Genomic DNA, 20,688 nt, shown 5'->3' with positions numbered 1-20,688 from the left:
AACCCAGTGGTCATCAGTAAACCGGCTTAAAGCTTTGCTATTCTGTAATTCACAGTAATTACCAGAAAAAAAACCATGTTCAGCAGCAGCAGCATTGTTTTCATTTCCATACAAGTACGCTACAAGGTAAAACTAAGCCTTAGACAACAATGATCTTCTCAGATTGGAGGATAAAATTAAGTCCATTTAATGTACAGAACTTACTTGGAAAAAGTCATTGAAAGTGTATTTACTCAAATTTCAGGAAGAGTGTTGCAAGTAGCATGATTGATGATTCTTTTAACAAAAAAATGTTCAAAGAGGTCATTGTGGATTGAAATTGGCACAAGGTCACATCTTGCCACAGGGATTAAAGTTCTTCCTTTAATTTCATTGGTCCATTAATTTAATTTAATATATCATTTACAGTATTTGTTTCTTGCCCTTAGCATTCTGAAAATGTTGCAAGAATATCAAGTTCCATTTTCCTATTAGATTAAATTTAACCTTTCCTTCCCATTTGAATAGAAGGCTTTTTTTTTAGAGATTCTGCAAGAACCAAAATGCTTATGTCAAAAGGGGCAATGGACAGACCTGCTATAATACAAAGAATCAGAGACAACCAAACTTACTGGCACCTAAACTTCAGAAGTACTGAATGCAATCAGAAGATTCAAAGGTTAACCTCTCTTCTAATAAACAAAATTGCTACATTTTTCCATCCTCATGCTTCTAAAGATTCCTACTAAATGGCACAGCTGGTGCCCGGAAAACAGGCAACTATTTGAATACTGAATGGTTTGGCAATTGCACAGTATACAGAAAGAATTGGGTTTTCATTGAAACATCAATCAAAAGTTCTAAAAAAGCCCGATCCTGAATTTCCCCAGAATGTACTGTAGATTGCCTGAGCATTTTTTCTCCAGACCAGGATAAAATTATACCACACTTTCAACTTGAATTTGTATCTACAGAAGTTCCCCTTCTGGAAAAGGAGGCTATTTAATTTAGTAAACAACAACACACACAAAATGCTGGTGGAACACAGCAGACCAGGCAGCATCTATAGGGAGAAGTGCTGTCTTTCCTTTCGGTTAGTCCTGACAAAGGGTCTCGGCCCGAAACGTCGACAGTGCTTCTTCCTATAGATGCTGCCTGGCCTGCTGTGTTCCACCAGCATTTTGTGTGTGTTGTTGTTTGAATTTCCAGCATCTGCAGATTTCCTCGTGTTTGCTATTTAATTTAGTATCTTAGTTATCAGAGAAAAACTTTACTAACAAGTTATAATGTAACTGCTAGGTCAAGCCCCATCCACTGTCGTTAACACACATCACTGTGCCCTTTATCAAAGCTTATATTAGCTCTTTACAAGTCTTTAAAACTAGTCCCACTAGAGTACAAAATTCATTAAACACAACAGCTGATCATAAATTAGAAAGAACCCACATTTACATAAAATCTCTTAATGTAGGAAATCCCATGGTGTTGAGAATAGCCAAGGAAAAAAATAGATCAATTAAAGAGGAGAAATTTGATTGGTGAGAAAATTTAAGATGACATTGAGTTTTGGGAAGGCTAGAGGGAGATGAGGAATAAGGAGGGCGAGACTGAGATGGGTAAAGGCTGCATGACCAAGGGTGAGTTGAAGAAAGTGAAAGAGGTGCAAAAACAAATGAGGGATGCATTAGAGGATGAAATTTGCAGAGTTATGATTTGGTGAAGGAGTTGATGATGTAATGTGAAGCCAAGGAATGAGATGAAGGTACGTAGAACGCAGGAAAGTAAACGGAATGTCAGAGGGAGGTTGCATGGAAGGGGTATTGTGGATGAGTTTTAAACAAATTGGACTGCGTAGGGTCGGGAAAAACGTAAGCTGACAAGGAAGTAATTGCAGAAAGAAGGCCCGAATGTTTCAATGCATGGGTATCGGTGTTGTGTCACTTGGCAAAAGGTGTAAAGTGGCAGAACACAGAGTTAGACAAATGAATGGTGTGCAATGCACTGAAAGAAAGTTAAGCTTGTATTGAAAGAATGCCAGAGCTTGTGCAGCCAGTTCAGCCTAAGAGTGCTCAGGCGGAAGTGGAATCAGAGACAAGGAGTACATATGGCACAGGTGAAAAATGATGAACTGAAGGAAACTTCCTGGTTAAATCTGGCAACAGTCAAGCAGTGTGGCTGCAGATGTACTAAAGAACAGGGAGATTCCAATTACTCCATAAAGCCCTCCATCTTTTGAAAAGGTTTGTGGCTGTTCTAAGATCTAACTCCATTTACCCATGTCTGCCATATCCTATTGGCTAACAAGTCCGACTAATTTCAAAGCCAAAATTAACAATTAACATGAAGTCAAATGCCACTTGGAGGATCGACTTCCAAATTTCATCCATTGTGTAGCAGTGTTCCTTTGCTGGACTCCACAAAAGCACAGCTCTATATTTTAGACCTAACCCCTCCACCATCCTGGTCGGGAAAAAAAGAATCACAAGACAAGTTTTTTGTAATTTCTCTTCACAGCTATAGCATAATATTTACCTATTTCTACTCTGGTCTTCCAGCATTTCATGAACCTTTTTGATTCCTTTCTGTACCTCTCACTGATTTTATAATATCGTACAGTTTCTTTAGCTCACACTCCCTCTCATTTTGCACCATTTAGAATTAATTCTGTTCTCTCTTTTGTAGATCCAACGAGTTTGGAATTACCTTTGCATTTACCAGATTTATTTGTCAGGGCTTTACTCATTTGATTACCCTATTAGCTCTTTGCAATTTTGTTTTTATTAATTTTTTATGCATTTCTACAAACCAACTACAAACAAAAAAACCCAACAACAAAGTGAAGATTAATACAGTGCAAAATACAGCACGCAGAATAAAATCTTATAAAGTTAGTATCCTCCCCGCCCTCCCACTCTGAAACTCCAGGCCAATGTGTAAAAAAAAATTAATCGGAGCGTTCGACCCCACAAAACTGTAAACATAAATAAAAAAATAATAATGCCTACTACCAAAACTATAATGTAATTTCAATCAAAAGGAAACCATAAAACTTACAGAGAGAAAAAAAGCTGAAAGTAAGGGATTAAAAAGAATAAACTTAATCTAAAGTGGAGTTATGAGAGAATTCAAGAAAAGGTCCCCACACCTTTTGAAATTTTATGTCCTCTTTGCAATTTAGTGATTCTATCTAAGTTGCTTAAAGTCAAGCCAAGTAACTTTTTATTGTCATTTCGACCATAACTGCTGGTACAGTACACAGTAAAAAAAAACGAGACGACATTTTTCAGGACCATGGTGCTCCATGAAACAATACAAAAACTACACTGAAACTATGTAAAACAACACAAAAACTACACTAGACTACAGACCCACACAGGACTGCATAAAGTGCACAAAACAGTGCAGGCAGTACAATAAAGACAATAGGCTCAGTAGATGGCAATAGGTTGGTGTCAGTCTAGGCTCTGGGTATTGAGGAGTCTGACGGCTTGGGGGAAGAAACTGTTACATAGTCTGGTCGTGGAAGCCTGAATGCTTCAGTGCCTTTTCCCAGATGGCAGGAGGGAGAAGAGTTTGTATGAGGGGTGCGTGGGGTCCTTCATAATGCTGTTTGCTTTGCGGATGCAGCGTGTAGTGTAAATGTCCGTAATGGCGGGAAGAGAGACCCCAATGATCTTCTCAGCTGACCTCACTATCCACTGCAGGGTCTTGCGATCTGAGATGGTGCAATTTCCGAACCAGGCAGTGATGCAGCTGCTCAGGATGCTCTCAATACAACCCCTGTAGAATGTGATGAGGATGGGGGGTGGGAGATGGACTTTCCTCAGTCTTCGCAGAGAGACACTGCTGGGCTTTCTTTGCTATGGAACTGGTGTAAACTCCCTATTTGTTACACCAGGAAAGTTGGATATTTGGCTTTTTAATCCAGTCACTGAAGCTGATAAAGAATTACAGTCCCCGCTCCACTGATGGCAATGGCTGTGTGACAGTTGCGCATCAACAGATCTGGAACCTGATCAGTGCACTTAGCGTCATCTGGTGGCAGAATAAGGTATTGCAGCAGCCCAACAGATCTCCAAATTGAAAATGAGCACTTCTTATCAAATGCCCAAAGCTTTTCTTCTCAACAATATGTCCAATTAAAAAAATGAGGAATAAAATGGGAACAAATCATCTGAAAGCTGCATGAGTAGGTTGTTTTCCAAAATAAGCTTTTAAAAAATGTATTAAATAACATCAAAGGCTTGTTATAATTAACAATGAAGGAAAGGGTCTTATTTTGCATTAAGCATTTAAAACTATAAGATATAGGAGCAGAATTAGGTCACTTGGCCCCATTGAGTCTGCTCTGCCATTTCATCATGGCTGATCCATTTTCCTCTCAGCCCCAATCTCCTGTCTTCTCCCCATAACACTTCATGCCCTGACTTATTAAGAACCTCTGCCCTAAATATAACCAATGACCTAGCCTCCACAGCTGCCTGTGGCAACGAATTCCACAGATTCACCATCCTCTGGCTAATTAAATTCCTCCTCATCTCATCTCCGTTCTAAATGACATTCTGTATTCTGAGGCTGTGTCCTATGATCTTAGGCATAGGAAACATCCTCTCTATCAACGCATTTCAACATTCAGTAGGTTACAATGAGATCCCTCCTTATTCTTCTGCTTTCCATTTGTACAAGCCCAGAGCCAGCAAATGCTCTTCATTTGATAAGCTTTTGAATACCGGAATCATTTTCATGAGCCTCCTTTGAACGCTCTCCAATATCAGCACAATGTCAGGCCATTGTCTCCTATACCATCACCAACCTTATCAGCTCTGAGGATCTCCCATCCACTGCCACCAACCTCATAGTTCCCACACCCCGCACTTCCCGTTTCTACCCAAGATCCACAAACCTGCCTGTCCAGGTAGACCTATTATCTCAGCTTGCTCCTGCCCCACCGAACTCATTTCTGCATACCTTGACACTGTCTTATCCCCCCTTGTTCAATCTCTTCCCACCTATGTTCGTGACACTTCTCACGCTTAGAATTTTTTCAATAATTTTAAGTTCCCTGGCCCCCACTGCCTTATTTTCACCGTGGACGTCCAGTCCCTATATACCTCCATCCCCCACCCGGACAGTCTCAAAGCTCTTCGCTTCTTTTTGGATTCCAGACCTAACCAATTCCCCTCTACCACCACTCTCCTCCGTCTAGTGGAATTAGTTCTTACTCTCAATAATTTCTCTTTTGGCTCCTCCCACTTCCTCCAAACCAAGGGTGTAGTCATGGGCACCCGTATGGGTCCCAGTTATGCCTGCCTTTTTGTTGGCTTTGTGGAACAGTCCATGTTCCAAGCCTATACGGGTATCCGTCCCCCTCTTCTCATTCACTACATCGACGACTGCATTGGCGATGCCTCCTGCACGCATGCTGAGCTCGTTGACTTCATTAACTTTGCCTCCAACTTTCACCCTGCCCTTAAATTTACCTGGTCCATTTCCGACACCTCCCTCCCCTTTCTTGATCTTTCTGTCTCCATCTCTGGAGATGGTTTATCTACTGATATCTACTATAAGCCTACAGACTCCCACAGCTACCTGGACTATTCCTCTTCCCACCCTGTCTCTTGCAAAAATGCTATCCCCTTCTCACAATTCCTCCGTCTCTGCCGCATCTGCTCTCAGGATGAGGCTTTTCATTCCAGGACGAAGATGTCTTCCTTTTTTAAACAAAGGGGCTTCCCTTCTTCCACCATCAATTCTGCTCTCAAACGCATCTCTCCCATTTCCCGAACATCTGCCCTCACCCTATCCGCCCGCCACCCCACTCGGGATAGGGTTCCCCTTGTCCTTACCTACCACCCACCAGCCTCCAGGTCCAACGTATAATTCTCCGTAACTTCCGCCACCTCCAACGGGACCCCACTACCAAGCACATCTTTCCCTCCCCCCCCTTTCTGCTTTTCGCAGGGATCGCTCCCTACGCAACTCCCTTGTCCACTTGTCCCCGCCATCTCTTCCCACCGATCTCCCTCCTGGCACTTATCCTTGTAAGCAGAACAAGTGCTACACCTGCCCTTACACTTCCTCCCTCACCACCATTCAGGGCCCCAGACAGTCCTTCCATGTGAGGCGACACTTCACCTGTGAGTCAGCTGCTGTGGTATACTGCGTCCAGTGCTCCCGGTGTGGCCTTTTATATATTGGTGAGACCCGACGCAGACTGGGAGACCGTTTCGCTGAACACCTACGCTCGGTCCGCCAGAGAAAGCAGGATCTCCCAGTGGCCACACATTTTAATTCTACGTCCCATTCCCATTCTGATATGTCTATCCATGGCCTCCTCTACTGTCAAGATGAAGCCACACTCAGGTTGGAGGAACACCACCTTATATACCGGCTGGGTGGCCTCCAACCTGATGGCATGAACATTGACTTCTCTAACTTCTGTTAATGCCCCTCCTCCCCTTCTTACCCCATCCCTGACATATTTAGTTGTTTTTTTCTCTCTCTCTCTGCCCATCACTCTGCCTGTTCTCCATCTCCCTCTGGTGCTCCCCCCACTCCCCCTTTCTTTCTCCCGAGACCTCCCGTCCCATGATCCTTTCCCTTCTCCAGCTCTGTATCACTTTTGCCAATCACCTTTCCAGCTCTTAGCTTCATCCCACCTCCTCCGGTCTTCTCCTATCATTTCGCATTTCCCCCTCCCCCCACTACTTTCAAATCTCTTACTATCTTTCCTTTCAGTTAGTCCTGATGAAGGGTCTCGGCCCGAAACGTCGACAGTGCTTCTCCTTATAGATGCTGCCTGGCCTGCTGTGTTCCACCAGCATTTTGTGTGTGTTGTCAGCACATTCTTTCTTAGATGAGGGGCCCAAAACTGCTCACAATACTCCAAGTGAGGCCTCACCAGCGCCATATAAAGCCTCATCATTACATCCTCGCTTTTAAATTCCAATCCTCTTGAAATGAATGCTAACATCGCATTTGCTTTCCTCACCTCTGACTCAACCTGCAAATTTACCTTTACGGGATCTTGCACAAGGACTCCCAAGTCCCTTTGTACCTCAGATATTTGAATTTTCTCTCCATTTAGAAAATATTCACCCCTTTCATTTGTTCTACCAAAGTGCATGACCATACACTTCCCAAAACTGTATTCTACTTGCCCCATCTTTGCCCATTCTCCTAAACTGTCTAAGTCCTTCTGTAGCCTCACTGGTTCCTCAACACTACCTGCCCCTCCACCTATCTACGTATCCTCCACAAACTTGGCCATAAAGCCATCAATTCTGTCATCCAAGTCATTGACACAACAGTCACAACACAGATCCCTATGGAACACCACTAGTCACTGGCAGCCAAGCAGAAAAAGCTCCCTTTATTCACACCCTTTGCCTCCTGCCAATCAGCAAATCAGTATCCATGCTAGTCATCCCTGTCCCGCCTGCAACTGTTCCAGAACGCCGCAGCCAGGCTCCCGACAGGTGCCCGGAAGAGAGACCACATTACTTCTATCCTGGCCTCTCTCCACTGGCTACCAATATGGCTTAGAATTGATTTTAAGGTTCTCCTGTTTGTTTATAAAGCCCTAAATGGGCTGGACCCCTCCCCTTCTATATTGCAGACCTTCTAACCCCTTATTCTACTTCCAGGTCCCTCAGGTCAGCTGACCTGGGGCTCCTGACTGTCCCATGATCTAAACTTAAGTTCAGGGGTGACCGCGCCTTTGCTGGTGCAGCCCCTAGATTGTGGAACAGCATTCCCCTCCCTGTCAGATCTGCCCCCTCCATCGACTCTTTTAAATCCAGGCTCAAAGCTTACTAGCGTTTGCATCTTCCTGATGTGGCTGATTTTTGGCTTGTGCCTAGGCACATGTGTTGTTTATTTTGTGCCTATAAGCTGAGTGCCTTGGTGTTTATATCTGTGTTCCTTGTTAGCTACCTGTTATAGTTTGTACAGCACTTTGGTCAACATGAATGTGCTTTATCAATGAATTTGACTTGACTTGACTAGTATCTCTCCTGTAATATCAGGGGCTCATAGCTTGTTAAGCAGCCTCATGTGACCTTCTGAAAATCCAAGTATACAGCATCAACCTATTCTCCTTTGTCTACCCTGCTTGTTATTTCTTCAAAGAATTCCAACAGATTTGTCACGCAAGATTTTCCCTCAAGGGAACTATGCTGACTTCAGCTTATTTTATCACGTGCCTCTAAGTGACATTTGCAATTTTCCAGTCCACTGGAACTATTCCAGAATCTAGTGATTCTTGGAAGATCATTACTAATGCCCCCACAATCTCTTCAGCCACCTATTTCAGAATCCTGGAGTATAGACCACCTGGGTCCAGGTGACTTACCTACCATCAGTCCTTCCAGTTTCCCAGGCACTTCTACCTAGTAATGGCAACTTCACTCACTTCTGCCCCTGACATTCTCAAACACCCACCATACTGCTAGTGTCTTCCACAGTGAAGACTGATGCAATATACCTAATTAGTTGATCCGCTGCTTCCTTGTCCCCCATTACTACATCTCCAGCATCGTTTTGCAGTGGTCTGATATCTACTCTCACCTCTTTTATTCCTTATATATCTGAAGAAACTTTTGGTATTCTCTTTTATATTATTGGCTAACTTACCTTTGTATTCCATCTTTTCCTTCCTTATGACTTTTCAGTTGCCTTCTGTGGTTTTTAAAAGCTTCCCAATCCTCCTACTTCAACTAACTTTTGCTCTATTATATGCCCTCTCTTTGGCTTTTATGTTGGCTTTGATTTCCGTTGTTCAGCCGTGGTTGCATCATCCCGCCTTTAGACTACTTCTTTTTCTTTGCGATGTATCTATCCTGCGCCTTCCAAATTGCTCCCAGAAACATCAGCCATTGTTGTTCTGCTGTCATCCTTGCTAGTGTCCCCTTTCAGTCAATTTTGGCCAGCTCCTCTCTCATGCCTCCGTTTACTCCACTATAATACTGGTACATCTGACTTTAGCTTCTCCTTCTCAGATTTCAGGGAGAATTCAATCACCTTCCCCTAGGGTTCTTTCACCTTAAGCTTTCTAATCAATTCCAGTTCATTGAACAACACCCAATCCAGAACAGCTGATCCCCTAGAGGGCTCAACCATGAGCTGCTCCAAAAAGCCATCTTGTAGGCATTCTACAGATTCTCCATCTTAGAATCCAGCACCATACTGATTCTCCCCAATCTACCTGCATACTAAAATCCCTCATGACTATCGCAACATTGCCCTTTTGACATGCATTTTCTATCTCCCGTTGTAATTTGTAGCCCACATCCTGGCTACTGTTTGGAGGTCTGTATATACACAACTCCCATCACAAGTCTTTTTACCCTTGTAATTTCTTAGGTCTACCCACCGTACCTTCCAATCCTGTGTCAGCTCATTCTAAGGATTGGATTTTATTTTTTAACCAACAGAGCCATGCCACCACCTCTGCCAACCTGCCTGGCCTTTTGATACAGTGTGTATCCTCAGATGTTAAGCTCCCAGCTATAATCTTCTTTCAGCCATGATTCAGTAATGCCTACAACTTCATACTTGCCATCTTTAACTGTATTAGAAGTTCATCTGCCTTCTTCTGTATACTATGTACATTCAAATATTACACCTTCAATCATGTATTCATCACCCTTCTCAATTTTGCCCCCCTTTTACATTGCAACTCATCCTGTTGATTCCAATTTTGCCTCATCATTAGCCTGTCCTTACTAGCAGTCTCATTACACACTACCTCCGTTTGTAAACCAACTACCCCCATCCTTAGCCATGTCACTCCAGTTCCCATCTCTCTGCCAAATTAGTTCAAACAGTTCTTGCACACTGGTCCACAAGGATATTGGTCCCCCTTGGGTTCAGGTGTAATCCTTTTGTACAGGTCATACCTTCCTCAGAAGGGATCCCAAAGACCCAGAAATCTAAACTCCTGCCCCTGCACCAGTTCCTCAGCCACACATTCACCTGCCAAATCATTCTAATCTTACCCTCACTGGTGCAGGGCACAGGCAGCGATCTAGAAATTACTGCCCTGGAAGTCTGCACTCAAATAGAATACCTTAAGCCTTGTATTTCCCTTTTTAGATTTTGCCCACCTTTTACATTGCAATTTATCCTGTTGACTGCAATTTTGCCCTGTCATCAGCCTCTCCTTGCTAGGAGTCTCCCTACACATTGCCTCTGTTTGTAAACCAACTACCTCATTTTCAACACTATAACTCCGGTTGCCATCTCACTGCCTATTAGTTTAAACCCACCTGAACAACTCCAGCTAACCTGCCCACAAGGATAATACACCCTCTTGGGTTCAGCTGTAACCCATCCCTTTTGTACAGGTCATACCTTCCCCAGAGGAGATCCCAAAGATCCATAAATCTGAACCCCTGCCCCCTGCACTAGTTCCTCAGCCATGAATTCACCTGCCACATCATCCTATTCTTACCCTCACTGGCACGTGGCACAGGCAGCAATCCAGAGGCTACTAACCTGAAGGCTCTGTCTCGCAACTTTCTACCTAAATCCCTAAAATTTCTCTTCAGGACCTCCTCACCTTCCCTCCCCATGTCATTGGTGCCAATATGTACCAAGACTTCTGGCTGCTCACCCTCCCCCTTTAGAATGCCATAGACACAATCCGAGACGTCCCTAATCCTGGCACCAGGCATGCAACATACCAGCCATGAGATTTCCTTATTATTAGATCCAGGATGGAACCCCTGCTGTAGCCCATCCACTTCAAGATTCGACGTGTTGTATGTTCAGAGATGCTCTTCTGCACACCACTCTGTTTATCTGAGTTACTGGTGCTCTCCTGTCAGCTTGATCCAGTCTGGCCATTCTCTTATGATCTCTCTCATTAACAAGGCATACTTCGCCCACAAAATTACCACTCACGAGATGTTTTCTTGGTTTTTCTTTTGCACCATTCTCTGCAAACTCTAAAGCAGGCGTTCCTAACCTTTTTTTTAATGCCATGGAGTTGGGATCCCCTGCTCTGGAGATGGTTGTGCATGAAAATCCCAGGTGGTCAGCAATTTCTAAGATACTCAAACCACCCCATCTGCCACCAACAATCATTCCATGGTCAAGGTCACTGAGATCACACTTCTTCCCCATTCTGAACAACAACTGAAGCGTCTGACCATGACTGCATGGTTTTATGCATTGAGTTGCTGTGACATGTGTGTGCAGTGTTCATATGTATATAATTCTTATTGTAACTCTGGTATACCTTTATGTACTGCTGGCACAAAGCAACACATTTTACTGCATACTGTATGCCTGTGATAATAAACCTGACTCTAATTCTGATGTTTGGTTCACATCAAAGGAGCAGCTGGACGTTTGTAAATGCCACCATCTCCACTAGGTGGAACACTCAGTCCCACAACAGATCTCATGAACATTAATGATCAGCTGAGGAGCGAAGTGCCAGTGGTGAGGAACAAGAAGATAAGGACAAGGGAGGACGAGGAATGTTCGTAGGACGGTTTGAATCAGTGGACTGGAGCATATTTAGGGATTCATCTTTTGCTCTAAATAAAAACTATGCCACAGCTGCCACCAAATTCATTAAGACCTGCGTGTGTTTCAATGAGAGCACACAGAGCCATCCCAAACCATAACCCCGAGGGCGAGCTCTGTGACGTTCAAGGCTGGCGATCCAGAATTAGACAAGTCGTCCAGGTATGACCTTATAAGAGCGAAGAGGCAATGCCACGTAAAGCTGGAAATACAATCAGATACACAGTGTCTGTGGCAAGATTTGCATGCCATTACTTCCTACAAGGCAAAAGAGCGTAAATGGCAACAATGCTTCACTCAAATGCTTTTATGCACCCTTTGAAAGGGAGAACGACAGAATCCCCACAGTACTTGGTGACCCTGTGATCTCATCCTCAGAGGCCAATGTCAAAAGATCCTTCAAGAGGATGAACCCTCGCAAGGAGTCAGGCCCTACTGGTATGCCTAACAGGACACTGAAAACCTGTGCTGACTGACTGGCTGGAGTGCTCAAGGACATCTTCGACTCTAGTCGCTGCAGTCAGAGGTCCCCATCTGCTTCAGAAGGGCATTAATCATTCCCGAGCTCAAAAAAAAACTGAGAGCTCCCTCAGTGACCATACTAACCTCAACTATCACGATGGAGTGCTTTGAGAAGTTGGTTATGGTTGGGATTAACTCCTGCCTGAGCAAAGACCTAGGCAACTGTAACTCATCCATCCCCATAGCAGATCTACAGCATTTGAAATCTCAACGGCTCCCCACTCAGCGTTAGACCACAAGACCATTAGGGCATCTAGACAACAGTAAAACACGTCAGGCTGCTGTATATCAATTACAACTCAGTGATCAGCAGCATCAGCCTCTCAGTACTAACCAACGAGCTTCAACACCCAGGCCTCTGTACCTCTCTCTGAAACTGGATTCACATCTTCCTTAACAGGAGCCCACAGTCAATGCAAATCAGTAGTAATATCTCCTCACTAACAAGCAGAACAGGCACAGCTCAAGGTTGTATGCCAAGCCCACTGCTTTACTCTCTCTATGCTCATGATTCTGGCTAGCTACAAATTCACAGATGTCATTGGTAGAACCTTAAACAGTGACAAGGAATCCAAGATGGCGGCACGATGCAGCTTGCAGCGGCCACTCCGGAGCTGATATGTTATTTCGTTAAGCAGGGGTGCCGTGCGCAATCCTAATCTGATGAAAAACAGACGTGGGAGCACGGAGGAACATCTGGAAATCTCCAGGAAGGCCCTCTTCCTTGCTGCTGCTGTTGTGAGGTCCTGGTCTCTGCTGAGAAGAACAGGCCCCCAGTCCTCGGGGTCGCATTGCCAGTGGCCATTGGCGGGGGCGTCTTAATACGCTCGGCAGAGGATGGTGCTTGGACAAGCTGTGCCGGAGAGGATGGTCGGAGGCTCGGAGGTTCGACGGATTCGGAGTCCGCTGTGGTCAGGTCGCTTTCAGTGTGTGCTGTGTCTGTGAGGCTGGGTTCAACGGAGCTTTCATTGTGTGCTGCGTCTGCGACGCTGAGTCCGGCAGTGCCGTGGAAGTCCATAGCGGGGATATTCCCTTTTGCCACCAGCATGGGATGGCGAGTCTATTGGGACCTGAGGACTTGTGGAAACCGTGTGGTGGTTTCTTTCGAACTTATAGTCTTTTAACATCTTTGGACTATTTTTACCGTGTCCATGGTCTGTTTTTTTAATCAAATTTTGGTATTGTTTGCACTGTTGTAACTATATGTTGTAAATTTGTGGTTTTGTGCAGGTCTTGTAGCTTTAGCTTTTGGTCTTGTTTTGTCTGGTGGATTTGGAGCTCCTTTCTGGGGAATGCGCTAAGACGGTAGCGCGATATTAATACGCAGCAGCCTCTCCGGACTCTGGATTGGGGATAGCCAAACGTTATATGGATTTTCTGGTGTAGTCTATTTTGTCATGTGCTTTGTTGATATCATTCTGGAGGAACGTTGTCTCATTTTTTAACTGCATTGAATTTGTGGTTTTTAAATGACAATAAACTGAATCTGAATCTGAATCTAATGGAGTGAGATAAATTGGCTGGTTGAGTGCTGTCTGAGCAACAACCTTACACTCAATATCAGCAAGACCAAGGAACTGAATGTGGACTTCAGCAAGGTTAATTCAGGAGGACACACACCAGTCCTCATTGAGGGGTCAACAGCTTCAAGTTCCGGGGCGTCAACATCTTACAGGATCTACTTTGGCCCCAACACACTGACTCAATTTTGAAGAAAGCACACCAGGAGCTCTTATTCATTAAGAGTTTAAGGGGATTTGACATGTCACCAAAGATTCCTGCAAATTTCTGCAGATATACAGCGGAGAGCATTCTGACAGATTACATCACAGTCCAGTATGGAAGCTCATGAGAAGCTGCAGAAAGTTGCTGTCTCAGCCAATTCCATTACAGGTATCTTCAAGAGGCAGAACCTCAAATAGGCTGTATTATTAGAGACCCTCACCATCTGGGACATGCCCCCTTCTCATTACTAGCATTGAACAGGAAGTACAGGAGCCTGAACTCACATTCAATGACTCAGGTACAGCTTCTTCACCGCCACCATCGGATTTCTCAACAGTTCTTGGAAACTACCTTGTTATTCATTTTTTCTATAGTATTTTATTGTAATTTATGGTCATGTTATGTCTTTGCACTGCACTGCTGCCACAAAACAGTGAATTTCACATAATATTAGTCAGCGATAGTAAGCCCGATGCTGATCTATACTTTCCTCAATGCACAAAGGCTGGAACTGATATGCAATGCAAAATGTGATCTGCTGCACCTGCCCCAAGGAAAAGAGAGTCCCCTTAAAGGTGCCTTATCCAAGTTTTTTTTTCCACATTTTCTGTTTTTATGTTAAGAATTTGGTATTGATGTTTTAAACAGATCAGGGAATGGGGGAAAAAAAACTTTGCCCTTCAGTAAAACCTAGAGCTGCATTCCGTACAGACGAGTTTAGTCCTGAGCTCTGTAATTTGGTGGTCAGTTCATTATTGGTATAAATCAAGTCAACACAATCATCAAATGCTTGCTTGATCTCACTTTTGATTCAAAATTCATTTTTTTACATGCACCTGGAATAGTCATACCATTGACAGAAAACAGCAGACATCATCTTACCCCATATCAGGATCAGTAAAGGATGAAGGATATGGTGATCTGCAGGGAGAGAAAGGGGAATCTCAATTAAGCCAATGAGTTCTAAATTTATGTCATTCCAACACACAAAAATTGAAAAACCGATTACAATTCAAGTATACTTTGCAACTGCTGTACTTAGAAATGGGATATTGTAGCTTCTAGATTTTGTGCGCTTTGAGATTTGATTTGAATGAAAAGTAAAACAAACAGTACAAGTAAGACCAGTGGTTTAATTCAAGCTCTACAAAGTCTGTGCTACTATATTCCTGACATGCTAACACATGGAGAGGCCCACACAGGCACAACGGCCTCCAATAAATAGCTGGCTTGCCACTCCTGTGTTCTTATTCAAACTTGAGGCCTGTGCTGCTGGGGCTCTTGGTTTTCAGGCAGCCTTCATAGCGACTGAGGGGCGTGCTACAAAATTGTTGTCATGGAACTTGGTTGAGTCTGCCATCAACAATCCCTTTTCCTCCACAGATGCTGCCTGGTCCACTGAGAGTCTCTAGCAGATTATTCTTTGCTCCTATTTTAATAAGGTTTTTAAGATAAATCAGGTCCCCCCCAATTCTGTCAATAGCCGGCCCCATACTTGTCACACTTACCCATCATCTCATTCAGTGCTCTCCAAACGTGAAGCCTTTCCCACTCACCTGACCAAAAACAAACTCCAGCCACCAAACAGACTGCTGACCCAATCAGACAACACTGGCATTCACCGACAACTAAACCCACTTCCTCAATAATCAACCACTGACTCCCATCCCAACTACTAGCAGAACCCCTTTGCCATAAAAAAAACCATATCCACTTCTCACCAATGGAATAGATTTTTCTGCTTTCCACAACAATTACCCGAGCAACAGTCCAAAATCAATAGCCCTACCTTTAGAAATACTGGTGATTGAGTCACAGGAAATTTCAAGTGCACCATTAAACAGAGCGATAAGGAATGTGGTATTCCCACTTACAGTGTGCCTGTACTGCACCAGTCCATGCCAAACCATTTCCTGCTCCAGTTCAAATGATATATCATTACTCCATGGGAAGTTAGTCCTGGTCATATCAGAACATGGTATGGGGCCTAAATACACATATCATACACTGCAAATATATTCAGGCTAACACTTGCCATCACTAAAGAGGTTTTAACAGTTTTACATCTTTGGTGTTAAGAATGCATTTTAATGGAACTCACTGTTTCCAGAGAAATCTCTACACCAGAAATTACTGGAGCACTTTGTTTAAGACAAAGCAAACAATAACTAACCACTGTATTACAAAAAAAAGGCTTACTCCATATCGCGATCCAGCATTTTTCAGGAGTGGAAGATTCAGAATTGGGATGGTAGACAGAATTTCCTGGAGTAAGCACAGTTTGAACAATATCAGAAAATAGCAGCCTACAAAAACAAAACAACAAGGTATTGATCAATGTTAGATGTTTATAAATAGGGATACTTGTTCTGTCCTCAGCACAAGGTACATCCATCATCAGCTTTTGCATTCATTACTGTCCTATGTTACTTCAGTCATATTTTCCCCCCACATGAATGTGCTGATCAAAACAGCAATAAATTTAAGAGAATTAGAACAGGCTGTGAATCACCATCACAGAGTCAAAAACCCTGTGATCTCAGCATTGAATTTAGCACCATTCATAGAAATAAATTGAAAATGATCATTAGTTCCAAATTAACAGAAAGTAAACGACCTTTACCAGTGTACATTTCCAAATGAACAAGTTTCCTTTGCAAATTTATGTAATTTCCTGAATTATTCTACATAGGTCAAAGACGTGGTGAATTGATTGGGATGGATGAGAAAGAAGATGACTGATCGCTTAAATAAATCCACAATAATATACGTGTAGTGGGATTTCAGACACTGAACTTGAGTCCAGTTTTATCAGCTCCCACATCAGGGATATGTTCAAGTCAATGTGCAATCCCATTTAAGTTAACCATAAGCTTCAGCATGTGAAATGAAGCATTAAGTCAGAAAGTACATCAGAAACTTTAATTCATGCCTTTAAACTACTGAAGCTTCTGTTAAATGATTGACTCAAAGGAGGGTCAATGCTGAGGTTTATGAAAATAAAAATGAATTGGCACCAGTTCAGTCATTTCACATAAATACAAGGGTGATACTTACATAAATCTCTCAGTATTAAATATATACCAACAATTTTATAACAATAATAATTGGAATATAAATTAACCTCAGAACTCGAAAATGTGAAAGGACACTGGGCTTCATGAAGCCCATTAATAGAGTTCCAACCACACATTTTACGTCCATTATCAGTGATTGCATGGTCACATTAAAAACCAAACACAAATATCCAGTAGAGCCTTTCTGAGGGAGATGAGCCGTACAAAGGCAACATTGCGTGTTTGGTGTCTCTTTACACAGTTTCCTGCCTTGCCCTCCCTATTAAAACAACAGTGATCACAGGAGTTTATGCTGGCCTGAAACTGCTGTCCACTGGGAGGTGGTGCAAAAATGGAGAGAATTCAGATGTGACCACATGTATCGATAATGTGCAGTTATTTTAACATTTCTAACCAGGGCTTTTATAAAAGAGCACAGTACAAACGACTAAGGATTCTGTTGAATATTGATGCAATTACAAAGAAATTATGACAGCGGCTATATTACATTAGGAGTTTCAGAAGACTTGGTATGTCACTCTCAAATTTCTAGAAGTTTACCGTTGAGAGTATTCTAACTGATTGCATCTGGTGTGGAGGGGCCACTGCACAGGGTCGGAAAATCTGAAGAAAGTTGTAAACTCAGCCCACTCCATCGTGTCCACAAGACTCCTCAGCATCCAAGACATCTTCAAAAGACAAAGCCTCAAAAAGGCATCTGTCATTAACATGCCCTCTTCTCATTGCTACCATCAAGGATGAGGTATAGGAACCTGAAGACACACAATCAACATCCTAGGAACAACTTCCTCATCTCTGCCATCAGATTTCTGAATGGACAGTTAACTCGTGCACTACTTCAGTATTTCTCTTTGGCACTACTTACAAATTTTATATAAATATCTTATTATAATTTACAGGTTTTTTATTATGTATTGCAATATCCTGCTGCTGGAAAAGAAAATATTTCAGACTTATGCCAGTGATATTGAACCTGATTCTGATTACATAATACCCTTGAAACTCAGCTGAGCTGTTGTATAAAGGGACAAGAAGGTTTTGAAAAGGAATCAAAAGAGATTCCATGGAGCACAGTGGAATGAGGAGGTAACCTCTCGGGAGTTTGTAAAATCATGAGGGGTATGGATAAGTCTTTTGCCCAAGGTTTGGGAAACCAACACCAGCAGGCACAGACAAGATAAGAGATTTAAAAGAGACCTCAAAAGTAACTTCCTTACACAGAGGGTAGTGAATACCCGGAATGAGCTGCCAGGGAAGAGGTCAAGGTGGGTACAACTGCAACATTTAAGGGGCACTTGGATAGGTAAATGGAAGGGAGAGGCTTGCAGGATTATGGGCTGAATGCAGGCAACTGGGACCAGCAGGGATGATGTTGTGGTCAGCATGGATCAGCTGGGCCTAAGGGACTGCTTCCATGTGGTATTACTTTAGGATACCATGAAACAGGTTAAAGTTACCACAAAGTGGATAAACTTGGAAGTGCTATTCTTGCAGAAAGAAGACAAAGAAATTTGACGGTAGTGTTTAAAACTGTGAGAGATTTATTAAGAAAACAAGAAGAGAAATTGTTCCTGAGGGCAGGAGGGTTGATAGCCCCCACAGATTTAAAAGAGACTGACTAATTAACCAAAGATCACCAATTGTTTAAATGAGTGCACTTAGTTAGGTCGCACTATGAATGACCTAATCTGAACAGAAGAATTAAACAAAAGGCAAATCAGGCAATGGCGTTAAGAAGCACCTGTTCTGTAGTGAATGTTCTCCCTCTGCCAGGTTCTCCTGAAAATCTATAATTGTTTGGTTGCTGATGATAGTCACGGACAGCAGATGAGAAATATAATGGTTCGAACCTCTTCATAAATATCAAGCATCCCTGCACATTGTCAGGGCATCCAGTGGTTAGGATTTGGAATATATTGGATATTAGGTAAAGACATCCATCTCTGGAGACAAACTGCTGACCAATGTCTTGTATAAACCTACCAATTCCCAGGGCTACCTCTTCCCACCATCTCCTATAAAAATCCTATTCACTTTTCTCTGTTCCTTTGTCTCTGCCACATCTGTTCCCAGGATAAGACATCAGAGATGTTCTCTTTCTTCAAAGAACAGGATTTCCTTTCCTCCACCATTGATGCTGCCCTCACCCACATCTCTTTCATTTCCCGAACATCCACGCTCACCCCATCATCCTGCTGCCTTAGCAGTGATGGAGTTCCGAGTGTTCGCAACTACCAACCCCACGAGCCTCTGCATCCAATGCATCATTCTCTACAACATCCACCATCTCTAAAGTGATCCTACCACAAAACACATCTTTACTTCACACCTCTCCCCTCCCCCCAACTTTCTGCAGGGATCACTCACTCCGTGATTCCCTTGCCCATTCATCCCTCCCAGCACTCAACCCTGCAAGCAGCCAAAGTACTACACCTGTCCATTCACCTCCTCCTCCCTCACCTCCATTCAGGGCACCAAACTGTCCTTCCAGGTGAGGCAACACTTCACCTGTGAACCTGCTGGGATCGTCTATTGTGTTCAGTGGTCCTGATGTGGCCTCCTCTACATTGCTGGACCACTTTGTCAAACACCTTTGCCCCATTTGCCGAAGTGGAACTTCTAGGTGGCCAAACATTTTAATTCCGATTCCTATTCCAACATGTCAGTCCATGGCCTCCTCCTGTGCTACAAAGAGGCCACCCTCAGACTGGAAGAGCAACACCTTATATTCTTTCTGGGTAGCCTTCAACCTGATGACAGGAATATCGATGACAGGAACTCTGGACTCTTACCTCTTCTCACCTGCCTTTCTCCTTCCCCTTCTCCTATGGTCCACTTTCTTCTCCTTTCAGATTCCCTCCTCTTCAGCCGTTTACCTTTCCTACCCACCAGGCTTCACCTATCACCTTTTAGCTATCCTCTTTCTCCTTCCCCCACCCCTTCCTTTGCAGGCCTGAAGAAGGGTCTCAGCCCAAAACGTCAACTATTTGTTCATTTCCGTAGATGCTGCCTGACCTGCTGAGTTCCTCCAGTATTTTGTGTGTGTTGCTTTGGATTTCCAGCATCTGCAGAATTTCTCATGTTTATCGGTATAGACTTTGTGGTGCACCATTTGATAATTCTGATTTGAAGATACACCTCAGCTACTCCTCTACCACACAATGGCTGTGTAGCACAGCCCTTCTCAACCTTCTTGCCCTGGAGGTATCCTTGAAATATTTTCTGGTCTCAGGGAATCCCTCTTATTATATCTACAGCTCACAGTATGTTAGTGTGATCAGTAAATTGTAGATAAAATAATCTGAAAACAATTATCAATGCTCTTTTGAGTAGAGAATTAATTTTTAGCCAACCTTTCTTGAAATGAATCTCTTTCTTTCCCTTTTTTAAATTTTAAGAACTCATAAGGAAAACATAAAAAAATTCTGTTAAACAACTGGCTTAAACCAAAGTGGGATTAAATTTTTCAATAGGTAGGCTTGGTAGATTTAACTTAAATAAAGTTTGTAAATTGATTTTAATTAATCCTATTTACAACATGAAAATTTATCAACAATGCTGAATAATTACTAAAAACCATAAGCCCAAGCAATACAAATAAAAATATAGCCTAAGACACAATTTTATACATTTTGATAAAACATTTTTTTACTATGTAACGTGATCAGGACTAGCATGTGAAACCTGTGGTTTTGCTGCAAAAATACTCAATTCTAGGTCGAACTTGAGATAGGCACACACGGATTTCACCTTCAACTGAAATGAGACTATTCCTATCCCTGCTGTTAATGTTTGCTAAACAAAAAAAGCTTGCTCACACATATAAGAAGTTGAAAACTGCAGCAAAATG

At 42.9% G+C, this 20,688-nt stretch overlaps 1 protein-coding gene across 7 annotated transcripts in view; it reads right to left on the bottom strand.

Annotated features, from left to right (window-relative positions):
* ldb2a (LIM domain binding 2a) overlaps positions 1–20,688 on the bottom strand; it is a 508,992-nt gene that overhangs the window by 464,440 nt on the left and 23,864 nt on the right. For all 7 annotated transcript variants that reach the window (XM_073064965.1, XM_073064964.1, XM_073064961.1 and 4 more), the window contains exons 2-3: positions 15,961–16,067; positions 14,644–14,682 (exon numbers count right to left, since the gene is read on the bottom strand). In XM_073064965.1, the coding sequence (XP_072921066.1) occupies positions 14,644–14,682; positions 15,961–15,980 (59 nt within the window). In that variant the 5' untranslated portion in view covers positions 15,981–16,067. The remainder of the gene's footprint in view (positions 1–14,643; positions 14,683–15,960; positions 16,068–20,688) is intronic.

The sequence above is a fragment of the Hemitrygon akajei genome, chromosome 13 (assembly GCF_048418815.1).
Source record: "Hemitrygon akajei chromosome 13, sHemAka1.3, whole genome shotgun sequence".
NCBI lineage: Eukaryota > Metazoa > Chordata > Chondrichthyes > Myliobatiformes > Dasyatidae > Hemitrygon > Hemitrygon akajei.
This window is presented reverse-complemented; position numbering and strand designations above follow the sequence as displayed.